Raw genomic sequence first — 21244 nt, forward strand, 5'->3', positions numbered from 1 at the left:
AGGAAAGAAACAGGAAGACTCTGGAAGGGGCAGTCTATAAGAGCATTGCTAGTTCACTTGCTTTCACTTTTCTGTTTTCGCTATGTTCTTCCAATGCGGAAAGCTAGTTTTGAAAGTGTAGCACAGTGGTGCGGCTTTGCTCATCCTGTCCCTATGGTGAGAGCCTGGTGAATGGACAGATCAAAACAATCTTAACTGCTCCACTCTCCTAGTAGCGACTATATTGATATTCCCCAGAAAGGGAAATCCAGACTGCTTTCACATGACAAGGCTCTAAGGGGCATTGCTAACAGTTGAGTTAAAAATGGGTCTTAATGGCAGGTAGGCCAATGAGTTAAGTGTTCTGAAATGGAGGTTGCAGCTGGAGAGAGATGACTTCGTGATTGAAGCAATTGCTTTACACTGTGCCCTGGTGTGAAGTCAGACCTCCATTTGATTCAATGGAGTGACAAAGATATAACAGAGCAAAACTTAGATTGTATTTCTTTTTCCCTTCCAGCCAGTTAAATTCTCTCTGTATTGCCCCCTGTACTTGTATCTTGCTGTGACTTTTGTGGTCTTGGGGGTCAGGATCAAGGTGAGAGGAGCTTGCATGGCACCTGGCTAGGTTGATGCTTCAGCCTCCATCTCCTCCACTCCAACGAGGATGAAATTCAGCATTAATTTTTTTAGAACAAACTGATTAATTGTCTACTAGATCTTCTCCTTGAAATCTGTCCCTTTTAAGTAGGAGTGTTGCGGAGTCCTGCTTACTGCATCTGCTAAGAGTATTACCATGTTCAGCTCCTCCGTGAGAACCACTCATCCTGGCAGTCTCTTCTCTGAAATTGCTCAGCAGACTGGAAAGCTCAGCTGACATCTGCCCCCAAATACAAGTATTTTAAAGATAAATGGACTTGTGCTGAAAGGGGGAAAAAAATCCAACTCTGAAATCCCAGGGTGTTATTCCAAAGCATCAGGGGCCACTAGGGGTGTGTGGTTATGGAAACATGAATTTCCCATTCTTGTGCTTTGCTCAGCAAAGCTGGCATCTCTACCACCAGAGAGACTGTTTCTCGTTAGTGAGTTATGACTAGCATCCTACCAAATTCATGGTCCATTATGGTCAATTTCACAGTCACAGGATTTTAAAAATCATAAATTTCAAGATTTCAGATATTTAAATCTGAAATTTCATGGTGTTGTAACTGTAGGAGTCCTGACTCAAAAAAGGGTTGCAAGGTTATTGCAGGGGCATTGTGGTATTGCCACCCTTACTTCTATGCTGCCGGTGTTGCTTTCAGAGCTGGGGGCCCACCTAGTAGCCACCGCTCTCCGGCCACCGAGCTCGGAAAGCAGCACAGAAGTAAGGGTGGCAATACGGTGAACTCCCTACAATAACCTTGCGACCCTCCTCACAACCCCCTTTTGGGTTGGGACACCCAGTTTGAGAAACACTGGTCTCCCCTGTGAAATGTGTGTAGTATAGGGTAAAAGTACACCCCAGATCAGATTTCATAGGGGAGACCAGATTTCACGGTTTGAGGCATTTTTCATGGCCGTGAATTTGGTAGGGCCCTAGCTATGACAGTGACAACCTTTTGGCCTCCTGAGAAAGGCAGGTTTCATTCCTTGTCAGGCTATGCTCACGGCTCCCTATTTGTCCTTTACTAATAAGCAGAAAAGAGATGCACAGCGGGCACTGGAAAGATACCTTCAAAAAGAGCTGAGGTGCTGTAACTTAGTAAATGGAATGGAACTGAACTCAGGAATGCGGGCTCCATGTTCCTGCTAACCAGGCTTGCAGCACAGCCATTGTGTTAACCAGTCTTTTAAAAATGCTTTCCTGCTACTGCTACAAAAGTCAAAAGGCATCCCAGAATCCTCAGTGCAATCCGTGATGCTTTCCTGGATATCCCCAGCCAAGCAAGTAGCACTGAGTATCTCGTGAGTGGGGTGAGAATTGCACAAGTATTAGCTGAAGAGTACTCTGTACATCCTGCCTTAGGAAAGGTGGGACCACTCAGTGAAGAAACCTGGGCAGAACTCAAGTTCCTTTTTTGCTCTGCCGGTCACCTCTAAGGGTAGTATTTACACAGAGCTTTGGGGAAACTGAATCAGGGAATTAGAACTTTTGCCCGTCTACAAATCAGGCTCAATAGTATCAAACTGCTGATTTTATGAACTCAACTGTGCCACTTCTAATGCCATCCTTCCAAGAGTCAAGCACTAGTGGTAGATTGTAGAGGGAGGTTTCAAGTGGTCAGGCATCTCCTATGTATGTGGCTGGCTTACGCATTAGCCTGTAATGTAGTTAGTGCAAACTGTCAACTGGTTATGGGGCTTCTTCTGTCTGGTACGCTTTCACTCCTCTCACCACCGCTGTCTCGCTGCCATTGGATAAGAGTTCAGAATGTAGAGCGTGGAAGCAATATTTTGACTTTCTTCTGCCCTCATTCTCCCTGTATTTGTGTAACTCTCAAATCCCATGCCTAGATTACAAAGAGATCAGGGGAGAAGCAAGTGCATGAAACAAACAGTGAGATTAATTCCTTTAGGAGCCTACAGTGTGTAATCCCCCAAGGCGCATCTGCCAGTCCGAGTGAGGCTTAGCCAAAGCAAGTCTGGCAGCTATGAGGAATTTCTGCTGGGATCTCTCTAGCTGGGGGGAGGGGAAGGCAGAGTGGGGTGACTGGCTGCAGCTTGACAGAAGGATGCTGTGGGCCTGATTTACACCCACCTATGCTTCATACAGGGTTTCAACAGTATCCCAGCCCACTTGGTGATACATGCAACAGCCTCTTCTCCAGACTGCCCAGAGTCCAGCAATTCCATATTTTGTCCTACCAGCTTAGCCATGGTTTCTGCCCCTCCCAAATCCAGCAGTCCTATGTGAGACCTCCGCAGACCTCTCAGTATCTCCCTTTACCTGGTAGGAGTGCCTTGCAGCAGAGAGAAGCAAATCCTCTGGGCTCCCGTGACTCTCCCCTTGGGAGATGGGCTGGATTGTGAGGCAAAGAATAGGTCTCCTTTGATTCTTGATGTTGGTACATTTCCAGAGGGTGGGGTTGGAGCACATCTCCCCTGCCTGGGGGGTGGCAGAACAGGACTTCTGGCTTCCTATCTGTACCAGCCTCTGGGATGGGCTAGGGGAGGTGTCACGCCGAATGGGAAGCAAAATAAACTGCTTGGCTCCTTTTCAGTGCAGCAGCAACTTGGTCTAATTTCCTCTCCTCCTGGTCTGCTGCTGGAGTGGGGATTCTGGGATAGGTCATGCAGGTACCCTGGGGGCACTACTGGGGGAATCCAAGAAGGGAGGGCCCTTGATCTAGCAGCCAGGTGCACCCAACAGAGGGCTGACGCTTGCAAGGAGCAGAGGAGGCCTTAATGTTTTTGGATGGATTGCAAAGTGGTCTTTTGCAGATTCCCAATCCCCAACGGCACTAGTTCCTGCCCACCCTGCTCATGTCCCCGTGGGCATGGCTGGCCTAGGGAGAAGTTAGGTTTGGGATGTATCCCAAGGCATCATCTCCCTACCGGACTCATTTTCCTTTAGAAATGGGAGCGTTGGAGAGAGGTTGTGGCTGCGTTGCTCCTAGGATATTAGAGAGACAAACTCTCTCACCAACAAGAGTTGGCCCAATAAAAGATATTCCCCCACCCCCCTTGTTGCTCTAGAGCTGGAGAGAGTCTGTTCAGTCCCTGCCCGCCTCCTGCTGCAACAGTGGAGCCCACGCAGCAGACTCCATTCAGTCCTAGCAAGCAGCTCACCAGTTAGGTTTTCAAGGCACTTTACAAGGGAAAAATGTAACAAAGAGCCCAGGGTTAACTCCAGCGGTGCCCCCTCCAGCTCCTCGGTGCCCAGGGAGCGTTTGGACAGCCGCTTGGTGGACAGCTTCGTGTCAGTTTGAGCGCAGAGAAAATTTCTGCTATGAAACACGCACAGACTGGCATCCCCGTAGCATGGCCCCTGTCCTCTTAGGAGCTGGGGGGGTTACTGAAACAATCCCAGGAATTCTTGGGGAGCATTTGTGGAGGTATCACTCTGAATTTTGGCCTGCAGCTTTTGCCTCATTATTATGAGCCAGGCCCCTTTGCTTCCCCCCCCCCCACCCCATACAAGCATCACTAGCAGATATCTCGTGGAGGTGAGAGGTAACTAGAAGTGTGCGAGTACAACTGGCAGCCACATTTTGGTCATGTCCCCTGCTGCTGCTAGTGCCGGGTCACATCAGGCGCTGCAGCCGGAGCGGGGAGGAGGTTGCTGTGACAGCAACATTTACTTTTTCACAGCGTGAGAAATTTCAGGATGACTCTGCTGCTGGCTGAGCCCCCTGGCGCAGCTCCTTCCCCAAACTAGGAGAGGCAGGTGATGGCGAATGAGGAACCTAGTTCCTCGGTGCAGATCTTGGCTCAAAGAAGTGGGGTTATGTCATCTCCTGTGTGACACTTGCTGGGCTGAGTCTACACGGATGGTGGCGTGTGGAGGATAGACCCTGTGTGCCCCCCAGCATGGGTATAAATAGCAGTGTAGAGGGTGAGGCACTGCTTAGGTGAGTGAAAATGCTCCAGAACTTTGTGGTATACACCTTACATGTCAAGCAGGGCCACTCCTGGCTACAGTGCTATTTGTAGCAGTGTAGTGTCCCGCTGCCTGCCCTTTGCCAAAGCCTTCCTCTGCCACATGTAGCTGTACCCTGCAGTGAGCATGGACGCAGCCCGCTTTTCAGTGTGGTGCGTAGCTATGTGCATGCTACACACTGCCAGTGGAGACAAGGCCTTAGAAGCAGCTTCAAGCCCAAAGGGCATTCTAGGCAGCACCCCTCTAATAAGAAGAGCCATGCTTCTTGATAAAATAACACTTGATTGTTCATATGCTCCATTAGGCTGGGACACTTCCTCATTCACTAGAAACAGAGGAGAGACTCCCCGGGCCCCCGGATTATTCTCTACCCAGCTGCACTGCACTCTGCCTAGTGTCCTTAACTGTATCAGTCCCCAGGCCAGATTCTCAGGAGAACTCAGCACGCCCCTTGTCACCAGAACAGGTGGCCAGACTTTCAGATGAGCCCAGCACAGCAGGTGCTGAACGCTCTTGAAGAATCTAGCCCCAGTTGAGGATGCGGTGAAGCACTTATGCTGGCTATCCAGTTCAGATTAAGAACTGGGGCCTTTTGTTTCGTAAATGGCACCTGCAGAAGGCATAGGTTTAAAAAAGCAGCCTTCACCTCACCTAGTGAAGTGAGCCTAAAGACTAGTTCGTATCCAGGGAGGTTGTGGAATCCCTCTCATTGGAGGCTTTTAAGAACATGTTGGACAAACCCAGCAGGCCTGGTCTAGGTTTACTTGGTCTTGCCTCAGTGCAGGGAGCTGGACTAGATGGTCTCAAGCTCCCTACCAGCCCCACCTGTCTAGGATTCCATAATGTAGTAAGAGGGCAAATGGAAATGGTTGGTGGTTGTTTTGCCCCACCCAGGGGTGAATCAATGTATGTAATTAACCAGTCGTTCATTTAGCATTTCCTCCTTCGTTGGTGTTTGTTAGATCTGAGATATATATATTTTCTATAGACAGCGGTGGAGCAGGGAGTCTCATCGATGCTTATGCCCAGATTTACAGAAGTGCACAGCAGCAACAGAAACTCTTCAGGCCCATTAGAGCTGCTGAAGGCTGTTGAAAGCCTGACTGGTAGTGTGAGAGCAATATTGGCTGCTGCCCTTGTGCTACAGCTCTGATGATGCTTGTTAACAGGCACAGTTAAAAGCTTCCAAAGCAAAATCCTATAACCACACCTAGTGAATTAGACGGCAAAAAGCCTCCTATTTAACAGTCTAAATGTCCTGGCTATGTGCCCCACATTCTCCCTGTAGTCACACAGCCCCTGTGCATAACCATTCCAAAAGGGAAAACTGAGGCCAGAAATCCTCTTTAGCTTTTGAGTAGAAACAAAGCTGCTAGTTAAGGAATCAGCCTGGATGTCAGAGGCTTACAGAAGACAGTTGCTGCTGAGAAATATTCCCTTTCATTTCATGAATTGCTTTAACGGGAGGTATACTACAAAACATTAAACATTTAAAAAGACAAGACTGTCTCACTTACCAAACATAACAGATCAGAGAAGCAGACGGCAGGAGACAGGCCACCGACACTCAGAAAATTCATATTTGCAAACATACCAATTCCTCCATTGTTCACCCCTGGGCCTTGTCATCAGGCATCAGTCTGCCCTTAAATGGACTTTTCCTATGGGTGGGCCTGGTATCAATTGTCCAATCTGTTTGATGCCAATCAGATCCGTTTTAATTACCCTAATTAAGCAGGCCTGTCACTTATCAGATTGCTGATCAAGTGGATTCATGATCGCATGCCTTCCCGCTACACCCCCCCCACTAACAGCTAGTCTTTTTGCAATAAGGCTTTTGCCAGTTTCTACTTTTTGATTCACTTTCAAAAATCAAAGGAGCCTGGACTGACGTGGAGAGGACAGGCTGGCCACCCAGGGTAGAGCTGACCGTGTGGCTGCCAACCAGGCACCAAACTGCCTTCCTCATAACACCATTTTAAAAAGATTACTGTTTTTATGAATAAGCTGGTTTCTGATTACACTTTTTTCCCTCGCCCCAGGAAATGAGCAATGGATGGTCAGTAACAGGAACATAAGAGTGGCTGGAACAGATTGAATGCTGGGCCATCGAGTACAGTACCCACCTCAAAACCCATAGTCCATTAGGCTAGGTGTGCAATGTGCATCAGAGGTGAAATGAGTCTGTGTGTGCCTTCTAGCTGGGGGGGGGCTCAAAATTCTTAGACACTGGGTCAGAATTAGTATCACCATATTATAATTGGTGATGCAGAGTCACAGGCTAAGTAACCTGCCCAGGGTCACAGAGTGAATTAGTGGCGGAGCCAGGTCTCCTAATGCCCAGTCCCCTGCTCTAATCATTAGAGAAAACTTCTCTTCACTTGTTTAGTTCTATGGGTTATTAGTGCTGATAAAATTATCCAGCCACTTTCTAAACCTTGCCCCAGTGGTTGACACAGACACCCTTCGTTGCAGCAGCCCTGGAATAGACACTGTGGTCTAAATGCAGCACTAAATTTGCAGCGTCCTAGCACAGTCCTAGGGGCTTGACAGACAGGGGTTCAGTGACGCACGCACCTTCCTTTTTGTATTGCAATGTTGTCCCTGGGTGGGGTTGGGGTGAGAGAAGGATGGTGTGTGAAGGGAGTGGGGCAGGGGTGTGTGTGGGAAGGGTCAGGGGAGAGGCCACTGTCTCTGGGAGGTGGCTAATCCCTGTGATTGGAACTGGACTCTCCCACAGCCTGAGTGAGTAGTCTACCCATAGGGGACAAAAGAATGATTCACATTTAAGCCAGCGCCCTGTTCAAAACCCTTCCTCTCACGGGGTGGGATAGAACCAGGATATCCAACAGCTCAGCTGTGGAGCCTAACCACTATGCTACCTAGGGGTTCTCACACTCAGAATGTGCTTTGGCCTTTTAATAGTTTATTAAAGCGGAACAGAATCAATAGGCCAGACAGAAGGAAACCACTTTTCCAAGCCCTTCTCATCAGGCACAAAGAAGACTTGAACCAGGGTACTAACAGCCCAGGGGAGGGCCCTAACCACTGGGTGACAGAGTGCTTCTGACATTTTACATCTCAATTTGGCGAGTTAGTTAAGTAGAGCAGCTTCAACAAGAAAGCCTGAGGGAGCCCCACCTCAGAAAAACCTCAAAGTGCAGCAGTTAAACCATTCACTTGAGCTGTAAGAGAACACTGCTTAAATCCCAGCTCCGCAAAGAGCAGGGGGCGTGACCCAAATGCTCCTATAGTCTAGGTGAGTACCCAAAATGCTGGACTATAGCGGGATTCTTACACTCTCTGTGGCCCAATGAATGTGTAATTTTTTTTTTATTAAAGAGGAACAGCTTCAATAAGAGATGAAGAACACCCGATATCAGCATACCCCTGCTGTCAGTGATTTGGGTATTCACGTGAAAGAGTGCAGACCCTTAGTCACAGCCCTTCTCACCAAGCATAGGAGGAACTGAACCAGGATTTCCACCCCCATCTCCCAAACCTTACCAAGGGCTAGAGAGGAGGCAGGGCCTAGGCTGAAGGGAATGGCAGTTAGTGTCAATTCTACCTTGTTCAGCATTGTCCCTGGCTGCAGACCAGTAGGAGGGAAGGTGGCAGGGGTGCTGGGATGTGCAAGGGGTGGTAATTCCCCAGGTCATAGCCCAGCTCTTGCCAGAAAATGTCAGCAGCTCCCGTCTGCCAGCCCCCATATCTCCCTGCTCCCAGCACTGCTGGCATCTCTCTTCCTGCCACAAAAATTGCCTTCCACTGGTCTCCGCTCTTGCTCTCTCCACTGTCTCTAGCTCCTGTCTCTCCTGTCCCTAGTGGCTGGGTTCCAACTCTTGGTCGTTCTGCAGTAACATTCCCCGCACACCCTCCCTCCTCTCCCCCCCGCCCCCCTCCCGGCCGCCCTCGTGAGGCAGGATCCAAACTGCTATTTCTCTTGCTAGAGCCACAAGATTTGCTTCCTTGTGGGAAAACAATTTCTTGTCTTGTAAATGGCTCCTGTTTTTTGACTGACTAGGCAAGTCGCCAACAGCTGTAATTGACTCAGAAGGAGCCCAGGTAGTTAGCCCAGAAACTCCATAGAAAGAAGCCTCCAACAGCTTCCCATCCTTCCCCCTAAGCCTTGACTGTCCAGCCCCACTTCCCCTACAGCCGCCACGCCGTCCCTTTCCATGAACTACCCAGTGAGGAGAGGCTTATAAACAAGAGACCCCTGTACTAGCTGTTATAATGTGCAATGATTGTTGCGGAAATATTTCTGTGAGCCATTAAACTGTTACAATGGAAGCTGCAGGGAATCCCTGGCTGCCTTTCCAGGGTGAGAATTTTGCCAGGGATAGAATCTCAGGGCCTGGGCCCAGCAAGAATAACCTCACCCACAAAGTAAAAGGAGAGCTTTTTCAGTGGCTGGGTTCTGTTCAGCCCAATGTGGGAGACCACTGAGAAAGGAAGATGCATTTATGGATCTGGTTAAAGCCTCCAGCTGCCCCACTGGCTTCCTTGGGGCCAGGGAGGGGGAGAGGTAGAGGGGCAGTTCTTTTACTTTGTAGGTGAGGTTATTCTTGCTGGGCCCGGGCCCTGCAATTCTATCCCTGGCGAGAGCAGCATGATCCAGTGCCTTGACTGTATTTTGGGTGCCACCGAGCAAAGGCAGGGCCGCAGCATAAGGAGAAAAGGGGAAGCTGCGATTCTTTGTACAAAAATGGGATGGTTGTTTCAGACAGTTCCTCAGGCCCGAGGGCTCTAGCTCAGGGGAGAGAAAGCTCTGACATGTTTCCGTTGGCGGCCATGCCTGCCTGGGGGATTTCTCGACGTCCAGGTGCAGTGGTACAGGCCCCTCATGGAGTGGCGATCAGATCCCAGCCCTTCCGCACTGTGGCCATTGACTGCACTGGGAGCAAAGCAGGCCTAGTACTGCTAGCGGCTCTCATGAGGGTTACCCCAGTTTGAAGCCGGAGAGAACTGCACCAGTGCAAACAGCAGCTTGGCCTGTCGGCACTAGGGCTTCACACTGGTGCAGTTGCAGTGATGGCTGTGACTGGCTCAGACTGGTGCCCTGGGGAAGTGGAAACTAGCTCGTGAGACATAGAGCCTTTCAAATCCACCGCCATCTCCACAGCTCATCCCTGCAAGCATCACTGGGAGGAGGGGCCGAGGACTGGACAGGCCGCAGAGCCTGGACTTCCATCTTATCCCCAGATGCTCCTCCTGAACACGGGTAAGGTGGGTAGAGTATGGGTCAGCTTGGGTTGCCACTGCCCAGGCTCCCCCAGCTCTGGGGCTGGAAAGGAGGGTCTCAGAATCATGTCCCCAGGCGCCTCTCACTAGCCTGAAATTCACATGGGGGGGAAAAGAAAATATCAAATCTGCTAAAGGAAAAGCAACAAATAACCGACCTGGCAGCCAGTCAGTGATTGCAGGGCTCCGAAAATAAAGGCAGGAGCCTGAAGCTAGCCACCCTCCCTGATGGCCCTGGCACAAGTGCGGGGATCTTGGTGTCCATAGCACAGAGGAGGCTACGTGCTGCAAACACAAGGGGGACTGGCAGGGAAGCGGGATCGGGGCTAAGAGTTAGAATCTTGTTTTATTCACACAAGAAAGGCTGCAGTGACTGGAAGGAGCCTGTACAGTGCTAAGGAACTCATCATGAAAAGCCTTCTCTTGGCACAGGGGTTGGTCCCAATCCCAGCCATTAGCATAGGTGTGTTCGATTTAATTATAATGCTAGTGGAATGCCTCAACTCGTCAGAGGAGTTTCCCCGATGCGTGGTCCTACTTCCCCTGCTAGATGTATTGGTGTAGCTGAGAAGGGACTGCAGAGAACAGGGTGCCAGCTAAGCACGTGGCAGGCACCAGAAAAGGTCTGTACAAGTCCCCGCATGGGAAACATCGCCGGCTGAACGGGAGGCAAAAGGTTGTGCTAGCTGGTGGGAGTGAAACCTGGACTGCCCAGCGAGGCAAGAGAGTGGAGCCTGTTGGTGGGTAAAAGATCCCACAGATTAACACAAACATCTAATCTTAGAATCATAGAATCATAGAATATCAGGGTTGGAAGGGACCCCAGAAGGTCATCTAGTCCAACCCCCTGCTCAAAGCAGGACCAATTCCCAGTTAAATCATCCCAGCCAGGGCTTTGTCAAGCCTGACCTTAAAAACCTCTAAGGAAGGAGATTCTACCACCTCCCTAGGTAACGCATTCCAGTGTTTCACCACCCTCTTAGTGAAAAAGTTTTTCCTAATATCCAATCTAAACCTCCCCCACTGCAACTTGAGACCATTACTCCTCGTTTTGTCATCTGATACCATTGAGAACAGTCTAGAGCCATCCTCTTTGGAACCCCCTTTCAGGTAGTTGAAAGCAGCTATCAAATCCCCCCTCATTCTTCTCTTCTGCAGGCTAAACAATCCCAGCTCCCTCAGCCTCTCCTCATAACTCATGTGTTCCAGTCCCCTAATCATTTTTGTTGCCCTTCGCTGGACTCTCTCCAATTTATCCACATCCTTCTTGAAGTGTGGGGCCCAAAACTGGACACAGTACTCCAGATGAGGCCTCACCAATGTTGAATAGAGGGGAATGATCACGTCCCTCGATCTGCTCGCTATGCCCCTACTTATACATCCCAAAATGCCATTGGCCTTCTTGGCAACAAGGGCACACTGCTGACTCATATCCAGCTTCTCGTCCACTGTCACCCCTAGGTCCTTTTCCGCAGAACTGCTGCCTAGCCATTCGGTCCCTAGTCTGTAGCTGTGCGTTGGGTTCTTCCATCCTAAGTGCAGGACCCTGCACTTATCCTTATTGAACCTCATCAGATTTCTTTTGGCCCAATCCTCCAATTTGTCTAGGTCTTTCTGTATCCTATCCCTCCCCTCCAGCGTATCTACACTCCTCCCAGTTTAGTATCATCCGCAAATTTGCTGAGAGTGCAATCCACACCATCCTCCAGATCATTTATGAAGATATTGAACAAAGGACATCTGGTGTCTTAAAGGACACCAGATGAGAGGGAGCAAAGGCAAACAGAAGGGAAGTCTAGGCAGTAGGGTGAAGAGTACACACCCCCTGGAGCAACCATCGCTGGGCTTGCTGCCTCATTATCTTGTCAGAAGGTAATTGGATCCCAGGGTTTATTGTACAATAGCGCAGATTAGCTCACCGGCCATCCTGGCCCAGGATAATCTTGTTGCAGGATTACACAGCCACGTGTGAGTCCCGCCCAATTGGTTGATGGATACACAAGGATCACTCCTAGAGGGGGGAATGGCAAAGGGGAACTTTCTCTGCAACATCTTGGCAGACCTGTAGTTTTCACAAGAGTCTGATGCATCAGGAGCGTCCAGGGTCTCAGGCCCAGAGCACGCGGCTGCGAATGGACTGCTCTGCACCGAGTACCACCAGCCTTTTCTGCCCTGCACAGACCACAAGCAAGGCTGCGAGTCAGTCACGGCTTCTGTGATTTTACGTGACCTCTGCAACTCCAGCCCCGGGGGGCGGGGCTTGGGCTTCTGTGATTTATTGTTCACTGCCTGCATCTCGTCCCTGACTTTTACTAAAAATACCCCTCACAAAAAATCTTAGCTTTGGTGATGATCAGTCCCTGGCCACCAGGGGGCAGCAGGGAAGCAAACAGTGAGCACTGTATCAATGGCACCTGGGCCCCTAACCAAATGGGGATTTTCACAACAAAGCAGAGCTCAGGACATGCCTTCCCTTATAGGTAGGGTTGCCAATTCCCGTATTCTCGTATTCCTGGAGGTTTTAACACATGACAATTTTAAATTAAATGTTAATCTTTAAATCCTGGACACTCTAGGCCAACCCTGGAGGGTTGGCAACCCTAAATTCATAGGCCTTAGGTCACCCCTTCCAGTGCATGCAAGAGGCACATGCACCAACCCTTTGCAACAGCGCAAATCCAGGGGATGGCTCAGGGTATAAAGATCAGAGCTGAAATACCTTGAATCGCTAGCAATGTAAATGCCATCAGGGCTCATCCAGCTCCGCCTTCCCTGGCATTACTGTAAATTGCACTAGACTGATGAAGCAGTTGCATGTGGAGATTAAGGATCATCCAAACCAGGGTCAACTGCAAAGTTCATCTGTTTGGAGCAGTACCTGCAAACTGATAAATTTTGCCGTTGATCCCGGTTTCTAAAGTCAATGTCTCCAGCCCACTTTTCCATGCCAGGAAAATTCACATGCAGCTGTGATCAGGCTAGTGTGACTCTTATTATCTGGCAGGACAAAGCCACTAGATGCATGAGTTACTGTAGCAAGCTAAGTAGCACAGATCTGCTTGTGTACACCTTGTGTACATTAACATACATGTGACTTGCTGTCTTCAGTCAGCAGTCTTGTTGGGGTGCTACAGGGAGCAGCAGCTGGAGGTTAGCTGCAAACCAATCATTCCCTCATCTGCATTCTATTGTGACATGGCCAGCAGGACGGCCTGTGCTCACCCACTGAAGAAGTAACGCAGATGGGAAGAGATGCTAAAATAAGCAGCAAGAGACTCTGGCACGGAGCACATCAAGCATGTTGTTTATTTTAAAGGAAAACCAGCTCCATCCAAATGTGTCGGGGGAGGGAAGATTCCCCTATCAAGATCCAGCTTCTTTCCAAAGCTTCAATATACACCCATGTCCCATTATCAGCTGGAAGAACTATAAATCAGTGAGGGATGTGATTATCTGCAGGCTGTGCATCCAGGATGAAGCAGCTACGAGTGTTAAGGTCTAGCTCCAACCTGCATTAACATTTAGATGACACAAAAAGAAACCAAGTTTTGTACGAGCAGTGCTAGTCAGCCCTCTCCTTTTTCCTGTAGAGCAGCAAAAGGAATTGAGATTCAGTTTGCTGGTAGATCCAGCTGCTTTAATATTTGTACATAATAACCCAGCTCCGCTGCTAGTAGACTCCAGGGACTTCACATTACCCTACGCACAGAGCTTGTCTATTATATGATAGAGCAGAGTTAATTTTTGCATGCCTTCTGGAAGCTCATTCCTAGCAGGGCAGAGGGATTCACTAAGGCTGTCCACTCCCCCAGGGGTTCATTTGCAAGGAAGGAGTTCTTGTCTCAGCAGACTGTGATGGATTCCAGAGGGCTGAGTGTCGCTGGCTAGAGACATGCTGTTGAGAAGGGCACTGGCTAATAGTCTGATGGGCCGTGGTAGTATAATGCCTGGTAGAACTTGCTTCCTTGAAAATTTAAGCTGATGGATTGGGGGGGGGGGAAGAGGGGAATGGAGGTTACCTAAAGAGAGCGCTATTGTGGGCCAGAGGCCAGCTACCCAAGTAGTGTAGAACATCCTAGCTCCATTAAGGTCAATAATAGGTATACCAATGAGTGCCAGCTAAAGTCTGGCCCGAGATCTGTAAGAGGTGCTCAAATATTACAGGGCGGCGCTCATGTTTGTTACAGGACGTGCAGTGGCACGGAAGGCTCCCCACTAGTGCACACACAAAAAGCCGATCTTTTCATTCATACGCAAGATACAACGCTTTTTTAGTGAGGTCTGTGTGTTTAATCAGACAAACTGCAAAGTATTTACACCAATATCAGAGTTTCAAAGAACCCCCGCGTCCCCCTCCACAAATCTGGGGACTTGAGGTTTTTCCAAAAAGTTTTATTATTTAAAAAAAAAAAAAAAGGAGGGGGGGGAAGAACTAGATAGTTAGACACTCAAAAGGCAGTGGGGTGGGGAGCAGGGAAGAGAGGCAGATCACCTTGTTCTCTGCATAGTCAGCAGCCGGAGATTTTACAAAACACTGTTAACAAGTTACAATAGCAGAAGAATACCTTCTACGGTGTTATTTATTTCCCTGAATCAATGCAAAAGAGCATCAGACTCATTAGGTAAAGAGATTCCTCTTCAGTTTATTGGCTTAAAAAGTAAAATTGGCAAAACACACTGGTGCGAGAGGACAGTCTCCCCATCCTGCTGTCTCCAGGGTATTAGTCGGTTCCAACGCCAGTATCCAGCCCTGAGACATGAGAGGACCTAGGGTCTGTCATGTCCACACACAGGAGGGTTACCCTGCTCTACCATACTCGAGATCATGCACAGTGGAGAAGGGTTTACTCTGAACCTGGGACAAAAAAAGAATTGAAGGAATCCTGCTCTATTCTTCTTCAAAGCTCGCCAAAGACAGGGAGCAAGAGCATCCCGTGTTCACTTACATTATTAATCGTCATTATTGCTACACCAGCTGTGGTAAAATCAGACACAGCTGGAAACAACCAGTGTTCAAGTCATTCTGTTCCCCCATCTTTCTTTGAAAAACGTACATATTGAAAAAAAGTCTTTTCGGGCTGTACAGCTGCTGTTGCCTCCCCTCCCCAGCTCCCGCCAGCCTGCTGGGTTTCAGCATATTCCAATTTTTGTTTCTGGAGCAACGATTTCTTCTTGGTGGTAGGTGTGTAAAGTTATATCAATTATACAAGCATCACTTGCACAACACACGCTTAATGTCCCCCCACCCCCCATACACTTTCTCTGCATGTTAGAAACTTTACCAAAAATGGGGACGGGAACCTGATCTCGCTAGAAATGAGGATTTCTCCCCAACTGCTCAACGTTGGCAAAAAGACACAGAACCTGACAAAGGGAGCGAGAGTCCCGGCTCATGAATGCAGCAATCTCGCCACAGCAACTTTTATGCTGTGCAGAAAAACTAAAAGGTCCAAGTCCAAAATTCATTTAAAAGACTACAGAAAATTAACCTTCTTCCAACCAAGAAAGGTAGGAACTTTTCTTGGAGAGGAGTGGAAACTCAGCTTTTTCGAGAGAGAGGGAGAGAACTAGGTTTAATAAATTAAGAGTGAGATGCAGGGCTGGGTTTGCGTTTTCATCAGTCCCAATTTCCCTGAGCTCCTAGGGGGGAAAAAAAAGAAAAAAAAATGCCTAAAAGGAAGATTCTTGTTTGGGTCACAGCATCTCTGGGAGAAAAGGAACCACCCCTTCCACCATGCCCAGGTTTGGAAGAGAATGGCAGTAAAGCTAAATTTCTAGCCGCATTTAAGGGGACAGGTTGGGAAGTCACAATGATCTCATCCCTCTGCACCTGCTTCTCCCCTGCTGGACTGGGAGGGTTTTATTCTGAGAGGCCAAGGCTGGGGCCACTTCAGTTAATGGGAGTTGTGTCCTGGATTTCCGTGGGGCCTGTACATGGCTGCAAGAGCTCAGGAGAAGGCGGCTTCCAAAAGAGTCTACAAGCCAGGGTGGAGTCACACGCCACCTAATTTTCTGACCCTAATGATTTTTAATCACAAAGTCATACCAGCAATACAGACCAGATACGTGAGTTAAAGATGATCTATAAATACCAGCACCGTTAGACTATCTCCCAAGGTTGCTTGCATTGTAGTATGACCAGGCAGAGGTAGAGGGGACTGAAGGACAGATCCCATTGAAGCCAACAGGAGTTTTGGCACAGATGGCTGCGGAAGGAGGATTTAGCTCACATGCAGCCAGTCATCTCCATGAATGCCCCATGACACTTCTCTCACCCCACTAGCTCCACCTGGGGGATTCACCACTGCTGCTAAGACATTTCTGCAACTTGCGACTGTGATACACAAGGACCTGGCACATGGTGGTGGTTTGGCTCAATTGCCCTAAAGATGGGGAACAATCCCAACATTGGAAAAGCATTAGGGTCATGGAGGAAGAAAATGTATGGAAAAATACCAAACCCCATTTTGCTCCAGACCCCATCCTACAGGCTGGGGTGGTCAGGGAGGGGGGGCGGCACATCAGAATCAAATCACTTGCTTCCACTTCCAATGTCACGCATAGCTGTGCCTCCTGCTTTTCAAGGTTTTTTTTTTTATCCTATGTGCTTCTGAGATTTCACTCTCCCCAGCTGGCATTTCTGCAGGGGAAGGATTTGTGCCTGCCCAGCACTCCTTACCACCCCCCCAGAAAAGAAGTTCTCCTCCGCATCAAGAATGGGCATCTGAGCCAGACCAAACCCAGCCTTGGGCAGAATGGATCATTTCGAACCATGATGCCAGCCTACAATTCTGGAGTCACTCTCAGCCAGCGTGCCAAAGCGCCCCACAGGACAGATGCCACCTAAAGGAAGCAATTAGGAGAGCACCTGTTTGGGACAGCTAAACTCTTTGAATAATGCATGGACTAAGTGGGCCACAAGTTGGGCTTAGAGCACGGTCCTTCAGTTGCCAAAGGGATTTGGTCCGTGGGGATTTTTGGCACACTGAAGAGCATCCAAAAATACAGACAAAAACGAGCGAGTGATGACAATAACCAAAGCCTTGCGGGCAAATGGCAAAGAATTCCAGTTACATCCAATTGCAGACACGAGCGTTACCTTAGAAAAAACACATGCAACTAATTCAACAGGCGAGTTGAGGGCTATGTACAAAACCAGGCTATTTTACAGCTCGTTAGACATTCTCCCTTTTAAGAAGCCATTACCCCACAGAAAGCTGCTGGGCTTCCCCAGTTGAACAGCGTAACTTTGCTACAAAGAGGCAATCGAAATAGGGCTTCGGTGGCTGCTTGGGTTTTCTAGTTTGTTTAAAGAATCACCCATTATGAGGGGAAGGCAGGAGCGAGATTGGTCATTGAAAACGGTCAAACTCAGAAGCATTTCCAGCCCCTGTATGTGGCATAGGAGAGGGCAGTCCTGCGGCCCCCTTCTGCCACCCCACCGAGCACCCTCTCTTCTAGAGGTTGGCCAAGCGCATCTCGGTCCTGCTCCAAGGACGGGCCCACACCACATGGGGCTTTATGACTGGAACTCATTTAGAATGAGGAAATCCTTAAGGACAGAGCAGGTGGGACCTCGCCTGGCGTATTTGGAGATCTGGGCCGAAGACCAGCCAGCTGTCTTGGCCAAGGATGGGGCAGTGTCTCTCGCATTCTCTCCTGTCTTTGGCACAGCACCTGCCCATTAATGACACTTTGCCCACATGGGCACCATTTGCTATTCCACCCACCTCCCTGTCTCTCTCATTCGGACATTCCAGGTCCACCTCAAAGAGGGATAAAAGCAGCGTGGAGCCTTTCTTCTGCAGCCAAATGAGAAGTGGGCCTGCTGTTCCTTTGGCAGTGCTTTGGCCTCACCTCCAAAACGGGGGTGCACGCTGCCAGCACGCAGCTGCATTAGGGCACCTTACTAACAGGGATGGAGCCCCATGACATTCTGGAGTTCACGAGAGTTGAGGTTTCCTCCCTCCTTCCACCACTGAAGAGAGTGGTCCTTTTGCTTAGCACAGTCACTGAAAGGCCAGGCTCATTCTCCATTTTAACACTTCCCGCTGTAGATCTCAGCACAGCAGTCCTCCCTTGTCCATTTGGGACCAGTATCTGAGACACAGATCATTCATTTGCAGTGTTGTCCTAGAGTGCAACTAATGACCTGCATCCAAGTGCTGGGCCAGCCCAGCTCTTACTGCCCTGCATACAATCCATCCATCTGCCTGTCAGCTAAAAGCAGATGGAGAGTTGTCTCTTGACCCGTGGCTACTGTCATCTCTCCTGCACCATGACTAACTTGGCTGTAAATAGCCTATTAGCTTCTCTGTCAGGGTAAGGGTCACCAGAAAACTCCCCTTGACAGCAGCTTGAGCTAGAACTGGTGTCTGAATCTGCCTTCCACCAGATCTCTCCACCTGAGGAGACAGCAGGAGAGAAGAGATGATCAGCAGTGATCTGGCAAGAAGGGATTCCTTAGAGATTTTAACAACTATATACACACAGGGCAAAGCTTGCAAACTTAAGTCTGCTGTTTATTCACAAGCCTGATGAAAAAATACAACCAGCCACTTGTGTGTTAGCTGCTGTCAAGGCAGCCTCTGCTACCTGGCTGCATAAATACAAGCATGGAAGCCACACATGCACCATCAGAGAGCGTTAACTGGGAGCAACAAGCTGTTTGCTGAAGAAAGTACATAGGATCCAATCCCACAGAGTGCTGAGCAACCTGAGCTCCCAAGGATTTCAGTGGGAAGTGAGGGCTCTTAGCACCTCACGGAATCAGGCCCTTCCTCCTCCCTTTCCCCACCAAGGCTTAGAATAGAGATTTTGCAGGATTTCTGCATTCAGGGGCCCAAGGCCAGCTTGCAGCAAGGGCACAACTAGGCCAGACACCAATACACAATGAGGCAAGGAGGTTGCTTCCCTACCTTACCATGCTGCACACAGAGCAGGTACAAAGATCTCACCAGGATTCCAGAAGATCTCAGCTCTAGCTGCTGAAGAATGGGGTTGAGTGGAAGCCCTGAACTAGTGATCTTCCCCATGGGAGCCCTTTCCCAGACCCTCACCTGCACCCAGAGAAAACAGCCATGGAAGCTGGGCTAAAGCAGGAGACTCCACAGTTTTAACTTTTAGGCAGGGTCTGGAGTTTAGGTGATGCCCCCTGTAGCTCAAGACCTATTATGGAGTGAAGATGGAGGGGAAGGCCCCTCTGCTCTCAGGCAGAATGGAGACTTCACCTCTACCCCAAATGCATCTATAAGTAGTTCTTGAAACCATGCCCCCATGGAATGGGTGATGCTCTCCCAAGCTCAGCAGCCTGCGGAGGATAAGACAATGGGGCATGGCCAGGGCCCCAATTCCCTAGGTAAGCTAGCTCCACATCAGGCCTTGATTCAGACAAAAAGAGCCCTTTGCTGGGCAGAGGCTTTCCTGACTGTGGCAGAGCTGGCATGAACACCAAAGTGTCCCAAGAGTGACCGACCCTGCTTCTCTGGCACTATAAACCTTGGAGTAAACTAAGATGCAACTGAATGAGTGGAATGAGGAGAGGTAGGGAGGGTCTGGCTAAGTGTTCTCCACATGTGCTGCTTAGGGTGGTGGCTGGAAGACCAGGGGTACTTCATTGAAGAATACCCCTCAAACAATAGGGGGTTGGCAGCAAGGGTAGGAAAAAGGAGGGGTATCCTGCCCCATTGGCATTTGCCTTAGTGTGTCTCTAAGAAGTAGTCATCTAGGTTAAAGGTTCCCTTTGCTGGGTCAGATGAGACTGGAAGACAGAAACCTGCAGCTCATGATCTAACATGGTCCTGAAACAAGTCAGAAGTCACTAGCACCATGAGCAGCAACACTGAACCCCAATGCAGCTGCATGTGCAACGCAGCCATGAAGTCCTTCTAGCTCTCCAGTAGAACCTCGCCCAGGGAGAAAAAGTCACCTCAAGAGCCTCCAGGTCTATATAGCACAGTCAGCATCCCTGATCCAAACTCACTTGTGCCTGGGACCTGCAGCAAGGCAAGGGGGCTGGGGCTGGTGTCTCAATGCCACAGCCCTGTACACCAGCAGGATGGGGCAGTGGAGACTGAGTCATGCGAGCACTGAAATGTGAATGTCCTCTCTGGAAGAGTCTCTCAGTCTGAAACCACAAACACTCCTGTAGCGAACTGCAGCCAAGTCTGCTCTGGGAACAGGCGTAGGGAGCAGAGAGGTATGGGGGAACCTTGTGCTGGTTTAAAAGAAAAAAGAGAAAGGCTGGAAGCTGCGTGATCGGAGATTGAAAGGTGTCCATCTGTAGCACTAGCATCCAATCCCAGCAGATCCAAGCGTTCCAGTGAGGAAGTCTAGGTCATTGTTAGACAGAGGTTGTCTAATGCCTTTCATTGCACTTCAGAACTACTAGGAGGAAGACCCCTGAAGGTCCCTCCAGCTTCTGCACAAACCTTCCCTCCTGGGTTTCTTCTGGAAAGGCTCCTTCTCCAACCCCCAGTCACTGCACACAGCCAATTCCCTTCAGACTCATCTCCAGGTCAAATGACCACACTTTGTTAAACACAGACCATAAATCAGTAATTAGTGATCAGGAGAACCCAGCCCCCCTCCACCTTGCGGGGCTAAAAAGCACCTAGTGCCACCCTCTGGGAGAAGGGCTAGTCACCAGAACCAGACTCTGCAAGGAGTTCCTGAGATGCCGCGTGTCTTGTGACATGTGTGTGGACACACCAGGAGGAGAGCAAGGTCTTTGGCACCAGGAGCCATCCCCAGGTCTATAGGTTCTCGCCTGGCTGGTACTGGGGCTCTGTCGACGTGAAGTAGTCCTCCAAGAAAGCCTGCAGGTACTCGAAGGTGGGCCTTTCCTCTGGGTCCTTCCTCCAACACTGGCACATCAGATCGTGCAGCGATTCGGGGCACTCTGGAGGACAGGGCATCCGGTAGCCACGTTCCACCTGGTCCAGCACTTCCCGGTTAACCATACCTGATAGCCAAGAGAAGGAATAGTGAGACATACCAAGGCTAGCTGACTTGACTAAAATCATGTAGCTAGTCTGTGACAGAGCTAGGAACTGAACCTTTGATCTTCTGCTAGCTAGATCTTCCTCAGCCCTAAATACAGCCAGTCACTCACTCCAAGCATGAATGGGAGGAGAACTTGATCCAAGGCAGGAGGTGTGGGGCTTGACTCAAGGCTCAGAGAACGTCTTCTTCCAAGTACAAGATCCCCTCAGGTCTTTCCCACCACGGGGAAGGCCTCATTATCCACCCCCATCCCTAATCAGTGGCAGAAACCCCACAGGAAGTTTCTCCATTGAGGAGATGAGCCTAGGAGTCACCATGGCAACTTAGACAGAACACTACTCCATAGATCAGCTGGGATCTGCCACAGCCGGAGCGGATATCAGAGCCTGCAGTGGCCAGCGACTGCATAGGACCTCTTGGTGTCTACAGTCGGTA

At 49.5% G+C, this 21244-nt stretch overlaps 1 protein-coding gene across 4 annotated transcripts in view; it reads right to left on the bottom strand.

Moving 5' to 3' along the window:
* Positions 1 to 14072: 14072 nt before the first annotated feature.
* The window catches only part of SRC (SRC proto-oncogene, non-receptor tyrosine kinase), a 72819-nt gene continuing 65647 nt past the window's right edge, over positions 14073 to 21244 (bottom strand). For all 4 annotated transcript variants that reach the window (XM_048819443.2, XM_048819440.2, XM_048819442.2 and 1 more), the window contains one exon: positions 14073 to 20768. In XM_048819443.2, coding sequence (XP_048675400.1) covers positions 20560 to 20768 — 209 coding nt within the window. In that variant the 3' untranslated portion in view covers positions 14073 to 20559. The remainder of the gene's footprint in view (positions 20769 to 21244) is intronic.

This window comes from Caretta caretta, chromosome 13 (assembly GCF_965140235.1).
Source record: "Caretta caretta isolate rCarCar2 chromosome 13, rCarCar1.hap1, whole genome shotgun sequence".
In the NCBI taxonomy this organism is placed as follows: Eukaryota; Metazoa; Chordata; order Testudines; family Cheloniidae; genus Caretta; species Caretta caretta.